The sequence below is a fragment of the Gopherus evgoodei genome, chromosome 5 (assembly GCF_007399415.2).
Source record: "Gopherus evgoodei ecotype Sinaloan lineage chromosome 5, rGopEvg1_v1.p, whole genome shotgun sequence".
Taxonomy (NCBI): domain Eukaryota; kingdom Metazoa; phylum Chordata; order Testudines; family Testudinidae; genus Gopherus; species Gopherus evgoodei.
Window position 1 is genome coordinate 134892260 of NC_044326.1, and position 16725 is coordinate 134908984.

At 41.7% G+C, this 16725-nt stretch overlaps 1 protein-coding gene across 11 annotated transcripts in view; it reads right to left on the reverse strand.

Annotated features, from left to right (window-relative positions):
• Positions 1-16725, reverse strand: part of WRN (WRN RecQ like helicase) — a 106888-nt gene that overhangs the window by 52677 nt on the left and 37486 nt on the right. For all 11 annotated transcript variants that reach the window (XM_030565281.1, XM_030565285.1, XM_030565283.1 and 8 more), the window contains 10 exons: positions 15738-16161; positions 14913-14993; positions 13401-13545; positions 12474-12549; positions 10934-11001; positions 10612-10720; positions 8452-8520; positions 3486-3568; positions 1485-1591; positions 39-226 (listed from right to left, as the gene is read on the reverse strand). In XM_030565281.1, coding sequence (XP_030421141.1) covers positions 39-226; positions 1485-1591; positions 3486-3568; positions 8452-8520; positions 10612-10720; positions 10934-11001; positions 12474-12549; positions 13401-13545; positions 14913-14993; positions 15738-16161 — 1350 coding nt within the window. The remainder of the gene's footprint in view (positions 1-38; positions 227-1484; positions 1592-3485; positions 3569-8451; positions 8521-10611; positions 10721-10933; positions 11002-12473; positions 12550-13400; positions 13546-14912; positions 14994-15737; positions 16162-16725) is intronic.

Below are 16725 nucleotides of genomic sequence, written 5' to 3' on the forward strand. Positions count from 1 at the left end.
CAGCAGCTGATAGAACAAGCAAGCTAGTAAGGCCTCACCTTTCCTTTTTAATAAGGAACTGTTTTAAATCCTGAAAGATCCGTCCAGTTTTTCGTCCAACTTCTAAGTATAGGTTAGGTCGGTCAAAACTAGTACATGTGACCTGAGGGTTCTTTAGGTTTAGACAGTGCACTATATCTTCTCTAACTGAAGGGCTTGCTGTTGCAGTTAAAGCAACAACAGGAACCTGAAATGAAAAGCAGAGAGAAATGATGGAAGGAAAGAAACAAAAACTGAGACCCATAATTCCTGCGTTTTTTATATTTTTTATTTTATTATTGTGATTCAAAGTTAAAGAAAAAAAATGGGATGAGACTAGATATTCTGTTCTGCTTACAGTCCCTGGAAAATTTAATGCTTCTGAAGAATAGAGACAACATTATACTTCCCAGAGCTTTTTATTGTCACAAGGAAATACATTTTAGCAATCCTTCCATAAAGGCAAACGGACATTCACCTGTCTACATGGGGGAAAATAGAAACGATATTTAAACATATTTTTTCAAATTGGATTTGGACAATCATCTTTACATTACAGTTTCTTCAACAGGATTACACAAATTTTGAAATATGGGTGACTAAAGTTAGGTACCTTAGGACAAGATCTTCAGAAATAGGTGCCAAAAGTTAGGCCCCTACGTCCATATTTCAGCCACCTACGGTTAGGATTTTCAAAGATGCCCACGTGACCACAAATCAATGAGATCTGTGCTTCTAAGTCAGTGGGGTGCTTTTAAAAATCCCACCCACAGGCTCCTGAATCCATATTTAGGCACCTAAATTGACACTCCTATTTTTGAAAAATTTTGGTGCTTAGTCTGTGTTTTATCACCTAAATAAATGGCCTAATTTTCAAAAGCACCAGAACTCCAGGATACACAAATTTGAAAGTATGGTGCCATAACGAATATGATATTTTAAGTCTAGCATCTGAGTGAAAAAAAACCTAATCCTGCTTGAATGCTGGGAGCCCACGTATACACCTATACAGACCAATATTTTCCCTATGACTAAAATGTGTCCTTTTCCAAAAAGGTTACAAAAAGAACACTAAGGGTCTGCATATTGACAGCCAGTCACTGCATTAATATAAATGAGAATACATTATAAATCAAGTTCTTCCATCAGATGCACACAAACACTTCCATCTCCTTTGAACCGAAATAGGACATGCAGGTGCATATATCTGAAAGCATATTTCAGCACTGTGAAGGCTTGAAAAGTAGCCACCCTAATTTACGTGGCACAGGAGTATTTCAAGGCACACAATATATCTGGTGTGCATTCTGGATTTATTCAAATTTCTCAGTGCTTCAAGCATGTCTAAAGAATAGCAGTGTCAGGGAAAAAAATCATAACCCTACTTGCAAAATTTACTTTTAAAATATAATTTACAACATCCTTTTTTATCTTATTTACAAATGAGCTATACCCTGGAGCCTCACCGAAGGGAGCATTTTCTTTAACGAACCCAAAGTCCTAAATGAATTTCTGAAGTCATGCCCCCATTCTGAAATACAATGAGCCTCATCGACCGCTATCAGAGTGATACCTGGGATTGGAAAAAAAACACACACACAAAAAATGAACACACAAATTATATAATATTACACTGAGTTAGGAAAGGATACAAAATGTTCTAGAAAATAAAAACCTCATTTACTGAAGTTAAACTTTACAGTGAAGTCTGATCAGCCCTTGGATACTTTGCAGATAGGAGCCCTGATAATTCCAGAGAAAGGTACAATTAGTTTGTGTGGGTTTCTAAAATGGCTTCTAGCATAATGACCAATGGAAATCCATTTTCACATTGACCTCTTTTCATATGAAGCCATGAAAGATTTCGCAGATCTTCCCCCTTTGCTCCATTTTTCCCTTCACTATGTCCCTGGCCTTCAAGCCCACTGCTCCTAAGATGTGTGTCACATCCTCTCCCCACTTCTACACAGCAAGGCATGCTTTCTCTCTCCTTTGCTACAATCAATTTTGTTTCCTTGGTTGTGAAATAAGACCTGAGAGTCCCAGGATTTCTCCAATCCTCTTAAGAGGTCATGTGAGTATAGGTAAATCTGATGGGAGAGGAACTTCTAAAGCAACTCTTCATACTAACACATGCATCACATATTACGGTCTGAACGATCACTATCTCTGCAACCAGTGCTTTTATCAGCCTGTTATAGAAAAGACTGAAATTTAAGGGCTGTGTCCTGCAGGTGCCAAGCACACTCAAATCCTGTTGACTCCAATGGCTTTCAAGAAGCTCGTTGCATCTGATAGCACTGGGCACTAAACTGATGAAATCACAAAAATTGTTTGAAGTTTGAATTATTTTGAGTTGCCCTGATGGTCACTTGGAGCATTAGCCGCATTAGTGTGTTTACTGAGAAAAATAGTTTATTAGCCACAATACTTGTTCCTGCATGCATTTATCAAGTGTAATATTCTGAAAAATTAGAATGTTAATCTATGCTTATTATTTTTAATTTTTGGAGATACTTCTGAGAATGCTGAGTGCATGTTCTGAAGAGCCTACACTGATCCCTCTATTACCCCTGTTCTTAGTAGCTGGTATTTCATGCAGAATGAACATTATGTGCCCTCTCTATACAGGGGAGTCGCATCTTACGAGGGGGTTAGGTTCTGAAGTCAGCGTGTAAGGTGAAAATCGCGTATAGTCAAAAGCTCATTGAGTGGAATGTCAGGTGGAATCGCCCACACTACAGGTATAGCATTTAAATTGTTATTTTTCTCTTTTTTGTTTTGCCGAGCGCATATAGTTAAAATTACGTAAGTTAAATGTGCCTATGATGCAACTCCACTGTATCTGTATCTATATATAGTAATTATCTTAATGTTATTATAACAGAGTCTGCTGACACCAATCAGTGGGGATTGCTATAATGGACTCTGAACTTGCTGTTAGTGTTGAGAAATAGTGCTGAAAAATTCTCAAAACAGGGTATATTAAACAAATTCAGAGAAAAAAAATACTAAAAAACACATCACTAGTAGGACCTTGGAATAAATGCAACATAATCCAATTCCTACCCTTAGAGGGATTCTGCACCAAAAAATTAAAAAATTTCTACTCACGTTTTAAAATTCTGCAAAATATTGCTCCGGCTGTCAGCCCTGTGCAGGCCAAGTGTGGCTAGGCCTGTCAGCCCCGGGGAGGCTAGGGCTCCTGCTGTCAATCCCACACCTGGTGAGGCTTGGGCTGTCAACGGGAGCCCCGCCATGCACAGGGCTGACAGTGGGAGCCTTGCTATGTGCGGGGCTGAAATTTGTGATTTTCATCAACAGGAATTTTGATGGAAATCTCAAATTCTGCGTGAAAAAATAAAATTCTGCAGGGAACAGTAATTCTGTGCAGATTGTGCTGTGGCACAGAATTCCCCGAGGAGTAAATTCCCCACAGCTCACAAAATTAACCTACCACAACATACCAATGGTTTGGTCAAGTTCCTGAAGTAGCGATAAGTTCCCCGAGCAGAACTCTGGAGTTATATACACAACTCTATAGTGGCCCCTACAAAATTGGGAAAATACATTGTCATATGCAGCAGATGAAAGAGATTCCAAACAATTCATCCAACTGAAATGAAAGAGTGCATCAGATAAGAAGAAGGTGGGGACAATACAGACAGGTTGTGAACGGGGAACATGAGAGGAAATGAATGATGCAGAGAGAGGGTAGAGAGAATGGAAACAAAAGACAGAAGGCAGGAAGAGAAAGAGGAAAGGAATTTCTTAGATTTTAAGGCCAAAAGGGGCTAATATGACCATCTAGTCTGTTCTCCTGCATATCCCAGGCCAGAGAATCTCACTCAGAGATTCCCATATTCCGCCCAATAACCTGTGGCTGAGTTAACGAGGTAGAAAGAGATATCCAAACTTCGCTCCAAAGGGGAAAAGAAGATAAGCTCAAATATTAAATAAAACAGAACAGTAATACTGAAAGGGAAATAGACGGAAAGACAAAGGAAAAGTCAGTCACAGGCTGAGCAGGAAGCAATGTATAAACTCAGAAGAAACCTCTGCCACTCAGAGGTGAGAAACTGGCAGCATTACTCTCCAAAGGGTCTGAACTTTGACGGGAGGACTTCTGCCTCACACTGAGAAAGCAGGACGATCAGCGAGTTATCTTAAGTGCCTATACACAAATGCAAGAAGCCTGGGAAACAAGCAGGGAAAACTATAAGTCCTGGCACAGTCAAGGAATTATGATGTGATTGGAACAACAGAGATTTGGTGGGATAACTCACATGACTGGAGTACTGTCATGGATGGATATAAACTGTTCAGGAAGGAGAGACAGGGCAGAAAAGGTGGGACAGTTGCATTGTATGTAAGAGACCAGTAGGACTGCTCAAAGTTCCTGTATGAAACTGCAGAAAAACCTGAGAGTCTCTGGATTAAGTTTAGAAGTGAGAGCAACAAGAGTGATGTTGTGGTGGGAGTCTGCTATAGACCACCAGACCAGGGGGATGAGGTGGGCAAGGCTTTCTTCAGGCAACTAACAGAATTTGCTAGCTCACAGATCCTGGTTCTCATGGGGGACTTCAATCACCCCCATATCTGCTGGGAGAACAACACAGCAGTGGACAGACAAAGCAGGAAGTTTTTGGTAAGTGTAGAGGACAATTTCCTGGTGCAAGTACTGGAGAAACCAACTAGAGGCAGAGCTCTTCTTGACCTGCTGCTCACAAACACGGAAGAATTAGTAGGGGAAGCAAAAGTGGATGGGAACCTGAGAGGCAGTGACCATGACATGGTTGAGTTCAGGATCCTGACACAAGGAAGAAAGGAGAGCAGCAGAATACGGACCCTGGACTTCAGAAAAGCAAACTTTGACTCCCTCAGGGAGCTGATGGGCAGGATCCCCTGGGAGAATAACATGAGGGGGAAAGGAGTCCAGGAGAGCTGGCTGTATTTTAAAGACGCCTTATTGAGGTTGCAGGAACAAACCATCCCGATGTGTAGGAAGAATAGTAAATATGGCAGGTGACCAACTTTGCTTAACAGTGAAATCTTTGCTATCTTAAACACAAAAAAGAAGCTTACAAGAAGTGGAAGATTGGACAAATGACCAAGGAGGAGTACAAAAATATTGCTCAAGCATGCAGGAGTGAAATCAGGAAGGCCAAATCACACTTGCAGTTGCAGCTAGCAAGAGATGTTAAGAGTAACAAGACGGGTTTCTACATGTATGTTAGCAACAAGAAGGTGGTCGGGGAAAGTGTGGGCCCCTTACTAATGGGGGAGGCCAACTAGTGACAGAGGATGTGGAAAACACTAATGCACTCAATGATTTTTTTGCCTCTGTCTTCACAAACAAGGTCAGCTCCCAGACTGCTGCACTGGGCAGCACAGCATGAGAAGGAGGTGACCAGCCCTCTGTGGAGAAAGAAGTGGTTCAGGACTATTTAGAAAAGCTGGATGAGCACAAGTCCATGGGGCCGGATGTGCTGCATCCGAGGGCACTAAAGAGTTGGCGGATGTGATTGCAGAGCCATTGGCCATTATCTTTGAAAACTCATGGCAATTGGGGGAGGTCCCAGATGACTGGAAAAAGGCTAATGTAATGCTCATCTTTAAAAAAGGGAAGGAGGAGGATCTGGGGAACTACAGGCCAGTCAGCCTCACCTCAGTCCCTGGAAAAATCATGGAGCAGGTCCTCAAGGAATCAATTTGGAACCACTTAGAGGAGAGAAAAGTGATCAGGAAAAGTCAGCATGGATTCCCCAAGGGCAAGTCATACCTGACTAACCTAATTGCCTTCTATGATGAGATAACTCGGTCTATGGCTGAGGGGAAAGCAATGGACGTGTTATCCGTTAACTTTAGCAAAGCTTTTGATACAGTCTCCCACAGTATTCTTGCCAGCAACTAAAAGAAGTATGGGCTGGATGAATGGACTATAAGGTGGACAGAAAACTGGTTAGATCATCAGTCTCAACGGGTAGTGATCAATGGCTCCATGTCTAGCTAGTAGCCAATATCAAGCAGAATGCCTTAAGGGTTGGTGTTAGTGCCAGTTTTGTTCAATATCTTCATTAATGATCTGGAGGATGGCATAAACTGCACCCTCAGGGAGTTCGCGGATGACACTAAACTGGGAGAAGTGGTAGATAAGCTGGAGGGTAGGGATAGGATACAGAGGTTCAACAAGGACAAGTGCAGAATCCCATGCAATGCTACAGACTAGGAACCAAGTGGCTAGGCAGCAGTTCTGCAGAAAAGGACCTATGGGCTATAGTGGACGAGAATCTGGATATGAGTCAACAGTGTGCCCTTGTTGCCTAGAAGGCTAATGGCATTTTGGGCTGTATAAATAGGAGCATTGCCAGCAGATAGAGGGATGTGGTCATTCCCCTCTATTCAGCACTGGTGAGGCCTCATCTGGAGTACTAGGTCCAGTTTTGGGCTCCACACTACAAAGGATGTGGAAAAATTAGAAAAAGTCCAACGGAGGGCAACAAAAATAATTAGGGGACTGGAGCACATGACTTATAAAGAGAGGTTGAGGGGACTGGGATTATTTAGTCTGCAGAAGAAAAGAGTAAGGGGAGATTTGATAGCTGCTTTCAACTCCCTGAAGGGAGGTTCCAAAGAGGATGGAGCTACGCTGTCCTCAGTGGTGGCAGATGACAGAACAAGGAATAATGGTCTCAAGTTGCAGTGGGGGAGGTTTAGGTTGGATATTAGGAAACACTATTTCACTAGGAGGGGTGGTGAAGCACTGGAATGGGTTACCTAGGGAGGTGGTGGAATCTCCTTTCTTAGAGGTTTTTAAGGCTCGGCTTGACAAAGCCCTGGCTGGGATGATTTAGTTGGGGATTGGTCCTGCTTTGAGCAGGGGGTGGACTAGATGACCTCTTGAGGTCCCTTCCAACCCCGATATTCTATGACCTCACTGAGCACGCTGTATCCTCATCCGGTTCCTATATGCTGACTGGACTATATGTGCGCCATCCCAGAGTGCCTGGGCTGAGCAATTCCTTCCCTGCCACAGGGAGTCGCAATTGCCAGAGCTGCTGTGGCGTTGTCTGCCAGGACTTGGAGAGCAAGGTCCTTCAGCACTAGGAGAGATGCCCTGAAGGCCAGATTAATTGTTCTTGTTCTCTCAGGTTCTCCTGCTCATTGAGAGCCCACAGGGTCATGGATCTTATCAGAGCGGGAGACCAGGGCCTTCTGTGTGGTGACCTGCTGATGGGATGGCACCTGCTGAGGTTGTGACAGGGAGGGCTCACCATGCCAAGCACAGACCCAAGGCTAATGCATGTCTGGAGAGGATTCCAGGGTTGTGGGGTAACATCACACTCAGGTGAAGATGAGCAATGTTTCTTTGGCACAGAAACCCTGAAATGTCTCTACCTTGAGAAAGTCAGTGCCACCCTTGGGGTGGACAGCTCCCAGATGGGGCAGCCAGGCTGACGCAGCAGCACGAGCTGACGCAGAGCAGTCAGACTCAGACTGTCTATGTCAGGGGAGCCTCGGGGCTGACAGTTCCTCTTTTTCTCCCACCCTGGTTCCAAGGGGGAGGGCCAGTCCCACTATCCTCCCTCTGAATGGCACTCAGGCCTACCATGACAGCAAGAGAGCTGGCTTCAGCAGAGCTGAAGTGGTTGATGAAGTGGTCAGTCTTGGGGACTGAAAGCAACTCCCATGAGCTTCCCTGCTTTTAGTATCAGAGACTCAGGACCACAGGGTAGAATTCCCTGCTCACCAGGCACGAAGGGATTTTGTCTCAGCACAGGCTTAGACAGACAACCCACATCTAGGGCAGAGCTGCTGCTCAGAATCCAACACTACCCATCAGACCACTCCACAAGAAGCGATTCAGGCAGCTACTGTAGTACATCAGGTCCTGGCAGAGAGGGATCGGCAACCCGAGTTTCTATTGAGGCAGGGCCTTCACCTTGTGAGTCCGTCCCTAATAGTCACTAATTCATCACACGAAGGGTCAGGTTTAAACCCTGAGGCCTTTGCCTCAGCCACGAGGTGGAAAAATGTGATCAGAGCCACAGGGACAGCCAGCAATAAAGGAAACTAAAGTCTGCCAATAAAGCAGAGAAAACTATCAAACACTAACTGAGTAATGACAGAAAAAAGAGCACAGGGAGCAGGGGAAATACCATTGCCTTTCGACTCCCTGCCACAGGCAGTAAGAGTTGTGGTCACATTCCCACATGGCCTCCCATTGGGGGTTAAAGGGCCCAACAGACTCTGCTGGCCAAAAGGCCCACATCACAAATCAACACTTGAAGAAAAATTCATACTTATTTCATGGCTCATTAATATGAGCACAACTTAAGATAATTTAGGAAAATTCTTTTAAATTCTTTCCAGCAATTTAAATATCTGTATTCAGAACCTGTGAGTCGAGAGATTAAAAAGTAATGAACTTACGCTCTGATGTCCCCTATCACATTTCTTGACTGAGCTGATCCAAGCAAGCAAGCTGCAATGCCTGACATTCTGTATGAAGAAAGCACAAGCAAGATAGGGTTCATTCATGTGAATGTGTTTCTTGTCTCTTAGCCAGTTTAGGATCGATGACTGTGTTTTGCCTCCCACCCCATGACTAGCCTCTTGTGAGGAACCTTATCAAAGGCCATTTGAAAGTCTAAATACATGTCAACCAACTCTCATTTAACGCTACTTTACAGACCTATTCAGAGAATTCTAATGGATTAATGAGACTTAATTTTCCTTTGCAGAAACCATGCTGGTTAGACCCTATCATACCATGATCTTCCAGGCATTTTACTATTCTATTTAATTATTGTATCAGCCAATATACCAGATGCAGATACAAGGCTTATTGGTCTATAATTAACTTGAGTCACCTCCAGATCCTTAAAAAAATATACAGGTACAAAATTTGCTCCCATCCAGTAAAGTAGCTGTTTTTAATAAGCAATTCAGTATTTTTGCCCCTTCATACTCAAGCTCTTTCAGAACTCTTGGATGGACATCACCTGAGCCTGGTGATTTATTGCTTGTTAAATTAACCATTTGTTCCAGCCCCGGAACATGGACCTCATCCAAACTGACAGCTGAATTAGTGGGTGTCTTAGGCTGCAGAGATCAAAGATCTTCAGCGTCCAAAATTAATGAGCCAGTGGGCAGGTGGTGAATAAACAGACACTCAGATTACATTGATGGGAGCAGTATAAACATCTAGATAACAGGTTAGATACACATAATCTGGCCAGTATTTGTCCCCAGGTGCTTGTGGGCAGCAAGATTAGTTTGTCCAGCCACTCAACTGCATCATAGCCCCTTATCTTCATAATACCATGGTTTGCAGCAGAAAACAGCAAATATAAAGAAAAGTCCTTAACACAAAAATTCCATCTTTGGGAAAGGCTTTTTCCGTGTCTGGTTTGCACAGGGTGGAAGAGACTGCGACAGCGTAATTCTCCTTGAGAGTATGTCTCAGTAATTTAGGAGAAATAATGGCACGTGTTTTGCAGTTATTTAAAAAACAAGCAATATAAATCCAGAAAATTCAACATTAATATTAATAGACTTTAAAGGCACAATGAACTATTGTGATCATTGAGTCTGACCTCCCCTATAGCATGGGCCAGAAAATTTCACTTAGTGATTCTTAAACCTGGCCTACAAAACTTTTAGAAAGACATTGCATCTTGACTGAAAGACTTCAAAGGATGGAGAAGCCACCACACCCTATGTAAGTTGCCCTAGTGATTAATTACCCTCCTGGTTAAAAAACTGTGCTTTAACTGAAGCCTGAATTTGTCCAGCTTCAGCTTCCAACAACTTCTGGCTCAGGGTCTGAGGTATCTCTCGTGCACTGTTCTAGCAGGTGCCATTTTAAGAGAGATTCCCTTGACTTTCTGGTAAAACAGGAGCTGAAGACTGAATAGCAAGAGGGTCCCATGAGATCCCCTCAAGCACAAATGGCATCTGCAGTGGCCATCAGTCCAGGGAATCAGCCCATGACCAGAAGGGCAGAGTTTGAACCCCAAGTGCTTAGTATCCACCATAAGGGCGGGAAGGTGGGAACATCTGAGGAAAACAAGACTCATTGGACAAAAAAAAAGGGGAGCAGGAGCTGCCAAATGAGTAGAACTACTGTTAAACTAATTAACTATAACCTAATCTTTAATGTTAATGATGAATTATTAACAAGACATTCTCTAATTATTTACTAGCAGGGAAGACTCTGGTGAGTTCTGACTGTCACAGGGGGCAGGAGGGAACAGAGATGAGTGCAGCCACACTGCTCTTTATTCCCAAGGGTGAAGTGGTGAGAGCGAAGGCAAGAAGGATGTGCTGGATCCTCCATCACTTGACGTCTTTAAATCACAACTGGATGTCTCCTCAAAGATCTGCTCTAGCTCAACTAGAAGTCATCGGGCTGGATGTTGGAATCACTGGGTTAGGTTTTCTGGCCTGTGATATGCAGGGGGGGTCAGATGAGATGGGCCTAACAGTGAGTGTCAAAGATGCAGCCGTTCACACCAACAAATGATAGATGCAGCATCTGTGGGTTTCTGTAGGAACATGGCACCTGCTTGCTATAGTTATATTACTTACTCAAGCTGCAGCACTTGGTCCTCCATCAAAGAAATAAGAGGAGAGATGACTATTCCTGTACCGCCTGTGTAAATGGGTGGAAACTGGAAGCACAAGCTCTTCCCATATCCTTAAAAAGAAAACATACCTCTAACAACAGAAGTATTAAATACCTAAAACTCTAATTCCTCCTCAAAGCCTCATTTCGCGTCTCACTTTCCCCATTATTGTACTTCCTAACACTCAATCGATCCATGCAAGACAATTTTTAGACCATGTTCCCTACAAAGCAGTCATAAAAGAAGCTTACATATGTTCCTTTGAACATAAGGTGTGTACTTACCAGTTGCCATGACAACGAGATTATCTCTTCTGTCTTGTAACACAGAAGAGATCACTTTCCACTGGACCCTTGAAATTAAATACATATTAATTTTTATTTGCCTATAAAGGAACTGTATCTTGCACTACTATACAACATATCTGGCATCCACATGTGTAACATCAGAATTTAAGTAAAACTGTCAGTTCAATAAAACCACAGTTGAAACCACCTTAGTATTCTAGGTGTGCTCCCTCTCCGCACACACTTACAGACAAACTGTGGTTGTTTTTCCTCCTACTGAAGTCAGACTGGGACTACGTGTAAGAGTAAGGAAAGCAGGATTTGCCTCAATCATTAGGTTGGGTTGCTCCTGCTTTGAGCAGGGGGTTGGACTAAATGACCTCCTGAGGTCCCTTCCAACCCTAATCTTTTATGATTCTATGATTAATGGAACACTACAAATGCAGTAGATGCCTAGTATGTTATTAAAAGCTGATCTTCAAATAGGTTTATCCATTATTTTCACAAAAAAAGGCAAAGAAATGCTATACTGCTGCCAAATACAGCTTTGGTACTTTTTGTGTGCAACTAAAGATAGGGTATCAATGTAAATAAAATTGAGAAAAATCCAAATGTGCCTTATTGTGTCTCAGAATTTACCAAATTGGTTTTTCCCCAAAACAAGTTTTTCATAAAATTTACTCCATGAGCATTCCAAGCCATATGGCATTTTAAGCAATATTTTATCCTATTTATATTGAAAATAAAACCATATAATGATCTAACACTGATAAATTTTAGATGTGTTGCAGTGCACAGAAGTCAAACACATTACTGGAGAGACAAGGTGGATGAGGGAATGTATTTTATTGGTCTAACAGAAGATGTTACCTCACCCATATCTAATAACCTGAGCCCAACACAGCTACAGCAACATGGAAATTTGCACATTATTGTTCCTAGGTTACCAAGTAGTTGCTACACACAGACGGTTAAATTACTACATAATATTCTAGGCAATTTGTTATATGATGTATATAAATCAATACTGCATATCAGTTCCGAGGCCTTAGAAATCTATTCTCTGTATCCTAGCACTGTTTGTAGAGCTATCTGTTTATCACTGCCCTTTGTGCATTGCCACACTCTGTTCTTCCATACTTCATGTCTAACAGACAAATACAAAAAAAGCCAACCACCTCAGTTATGAAGTTTACTGTGACAAGAGTTAGTAATTTAAATTTTTTGCTGTCTGAAATATTTTGAGGTATCTACAATGCCTTTGTTATTTTAGTGTAACATCTTAATTACCCAGGCCTGCTAAGATAAGTGATAAGAACATGGATGTCTATTCTATAAGCACTTTGATGCAAGTAACTCACTATGAGATATACTTTGACAGCTCCTCAAGGCAGGGGTTGTGCCTTTTTTGTGCGTCTTCTACAACACTAAGCTTACTGTTGGTGCTTATCATAAGCAACAACAGAAAATCATTCTAAATTAAACAAAAGATAGGAACTGGACACATACATTATATGATAATTGATAACGCACTTACGGTTTAAAACTAGAATGCCCAAAATATGTCTTTAAGCACGTGACTTCTATTTCATTAGGTACAGGCAACAAAGGATCTGAAGGAAAAACAATGCATGCATATTTAGCTTTATTAGAAGTGAAAAGCCATGGACTGAAAGAGATTAGGAAGCTCATTGCTATTCATTTCCTGGGCCCTGGATTCACACAGCACTAACTTGAAAGTCTAGCAAACTTGCAAAACACTGTTAGGAATAAAACCATGAATCTCTTTCTTCATGCCAAGTTGGTAAGATTACTTCTCTCAATCTATATAACCCTATGAAATATTAGGAACCAATAACCTTAGCATATTCTTGCTAATTTCTATTTGCAACATGTCAGTTAAATATAACTCTTTGGAAATGGCTGGGATGGAGTCAGGTAGTTAATCTGGAGACTCCCTAGCAGAAGGGAAGATTTCAGGGAGCAAGGGTTGGGCAGGCCAGGACTCACTTTGGCAGCACACCCCATGTGCCCTGTCTCCACAAAACCAGTTCCCAACCATTGGGTCAAAATCAACAAGGAGGAGACAGACCAGCCAGGATCCACAGATGGAGTCTTCGGGGAGCTGTAAGGTGGATGTGATGAGAGGAAGACAGGCTGTGCAGAGGGCATCAGTTTGGGACAAACGATTCCCCAACCCATCTACCTTGTTCTGAATGTGTTTCAAGTTTTAGTTTAGAAGGAGTCACATACACTTAGCCAAGGACAAAATTTGAGTCCAAGTTATCTTTTGGTGTCATTAGTATCAGTGAGCACTACTTCAGAACCTCAACGTTTGCTTGGTGTCTCCAAGAACAGTAAACTAAACACAGGGCTTCACGCTACCTTCCGAGTCTGCTTCTACACACAGTACAGAGTTATTGTCAACTTTTACTCATACTTCATAGTGTAATTCAGTATTTACCCCAACTCTCCTCTTCCTCCTCCTCAATGCCTTCATCTTCATCATCATCTGGAGCAAGGTGTAATTCTGTGCCATCAATTCTCTTGGTTTCAATGGAGATAGAGTCAGTCTGCCTGACTTTAGAATTATCTACATCTTCTATAGACTGAAAATTAGAAGTAGAAAGTTAACCTCTATTGCACAAAGGGGAAATAATAATGAACAAAACCTGCTATTTTGTTTGAACCAATATTGCTCAAGAGCATGTGAATTCTACTCTAATTATGGTTTGGTTCAGCTTCTTCAACATAAGGCACAAAGATCAATCATGTGAGAAACTGCCATTATTAGAGGGCAACATATGTTCAAATGTGATTGTTTTATTAATTTAAATCCCACTAAATGTTACCTTTTATAAGAGGCGGTTACTTACCTGTAACTGGAGATTCTTCAAGATATGGTCCCTATTTGTATTCCAACACTTGCCCTCCATCCCCTCCACTGACATACTCAGCGACGATTGGAATACAAAGAGGGATCATCACTTGAAGAAATGGTTATTCTCATTTGCCAATTACATGACACTCTCTCCAATTCTTCCTCGGAGGCTGTCTTTCCAAATTTTAAAAACATCATGTTAAATAGTTTCTTTCGGGACATGTGATTAAACTTCTGGGCAACAGCTTTCATTTCCAATTCTCTCTTGTCCTTTGGGATTCTGTTTTGTGAATTTGATTGGGAGAGGTGGGAACTGAGGTTTTATGGAAAAACAAACAGTCTTGTTAATTTCTAATGACTTGAAAAATAGATGGAGAAAGGATGCAGTTCCTGATGTGATGTGACGTTCAATGGGACAATATAAGAAAAGCTTGAGTATTTTTGCAGTACTCTACTACTAAAATATCACTCACTCACTCACTCACCAGCCAGCATTTCACAGACTAGAATGTAAACGAAGTTCACTCTGCCACATGTACATCACAGAAAGAACAGAGTCGCGATAGATTGTGAAAGGACGATAGGTCCATCAATGGATATTAGCCAAGATGCTCAGGGATGCAACCCCATGCTTTGAGGGTCTCTAAACCTCTGACTGCCAGAAGCTGGGACTGGATGACAGGGGATGGATCACTAGATAGTTGCCGTGTTTTGGCCACTCCCTCTGAAGCATCCAGCACTGGCCTCTGTCAGAAGACGGATACTGGGCTAGATGGACCTTTGGTCTGATCCAGTATGGCCAATCTTATGTTCTTATCAGCAAAGTGCTGTTTAACTTTCGTTATGTGAGTAGTTCAATGGGATGGTTCATGGGCTTAATTTGAAGCCTGTGCTTCAGTGCTTTGCTGGACTGGGGCCAGAGTGAGGGGGAGAGAATGAATATGACGGAATGATTTCTGATTTTTGTCAAAAATATTTAGAATATGCTGGAAAAATCCCCACACTGTAATAAAGAGTCTCTTTCTCCTCTCTCTTACCCCAACCAAAGTGACTAGCAACTACCTCAATGAGGTAAACAAACATTACGGCACCTACTTTAAGCATCTCCATTTCCAGTTCTTCATCACTTTCAATGACACAACCAAGATTTTGCTCATTCTCTCTGGAATATGGTTCCTAAAGGAATATTTCAAAATAAGCCTTTATTTCACTGAAAGTCCACCACCCTTCCATTCCTCTACTAGACACATCATTTGTATGTCATTCAAGTGTTAGTTGCAGATAACTCTTTGCTAAACTGTGTAGCCTGGACCCTTCTCACAGTAAAACGTGTTTGGAAAAATTTCCGGCGAACACAGCAAATTTCCATAGAAGTTTAAAGACTCCGTTTAACCTGAATACAGACAAACCACGCAAATGAAAAAAAAATAAAGTAAAATCAATTATAGAAACTAAAAGGAATCTAGCACCACAAAAGAGAAGTCTCTAAAAGGGCTGCAATTTATGAACTCTGTAGTCCAAATTGTACCCTGTGAGACACCTGCACATCTCCAGTGACTACAATTGGAACTGTGGAAGTGTGTCCAAGGACAGAACTTGGCACGGTACCCCCTAAAATTCATTATGTAAACATACTATTCACAGTAGAAAGAGTGAATCTAGAGTTCATGTATGTAGCAAAGTAACAAGGACCTAAGTGGTAGCGGTGCTAAAGAGAGGCTCAGAGATCGACAGGTTTCCTGGATATTGGCCAGACTAAAGCTTTAAATTCAGCTTCAGGAAAGCAATTCAATATCCTTTCCTCTCTCACACATTAAACTGTCACTCTGTGAGTCAACTCTTTAAAATCCCTTGGTAAATTAACAGTAAGATCACTTTTCCTGGTGATGTTCATCATTTGTATGGATTTTAATCCATTACCTCAGGCAAAGCAGCTTCATTTAGAATTTCTTCCTTGGCCTTAAGTTCCAACATTTGAAGTTCATATTCAGTAATGTCCAGTGACATTATGCAGTCTCTCTCTGTATTGTCCTTAGATCCTCTGTCTGCAGTTCCATCTTTCTGCTCAGACTTACTAAATTCCATTTCACTACCAGTCAGGTCTCTCTCATTGACACTCAGTAACATATCATCATCAATGTCATCATTTAAATCATCTTGAAGTCTTGTAGGAAATTCAGCTGTTTCAGCCTTTTCTTCTTCAACAACGGTAGACACAACTTCAGATTTCATTGGAGCCGCAACACAGCTTCTCTCCAGCTCTGCTTGAGAGTTGGGTTCACCAAGCAACATGTTTCTTAAGGCACCTATACTTTCAGATACTCCACTTAATATTTCTAAGGCTCTATTAGGGAAAAAAAGGAGAATTAAATAAAGCTGTAAATAAATGTCATTGTATATATCTTACCAGTGGCTTTTTAAAGGCAGTTCTTGTCCTTAGTGATAATTCTAACATAATTCTAGCAAAATAATCCTCTCTATTTCCTCAAAACTTCATAGATGCAGCTGTGTTGTTCTGGCTGAAAAAAATCTTTACATACAGAACAAAATTTTCCTCAACCAAAAATCAATATACAATACCTCTATTCCTGGAGGGAAAACAGTTTTCATCATGCAGTTACGCTGCTTAAATATATAAGCTCTGGGCACCAGAGGTTCCAACTTAGGCCATGTAGTGGTGAGAAGTAACAGGAAGGACAGTAACTCTGCCCATCCCTTTTATCCTTGGTATGGAGCATGAGGAGGACAGGGGTCAGATATGAACCAACTGACACTGCTTGCAAGAATTCTCCAGTTTCAGGCACCTGAAGCACACCCATACCCACAACGGAATACCCACAGGAACCAGCACTCGAAGATGATCTGTCACTTTGGAAGTGCCTACACATCTATGAACAAATATTTTCAG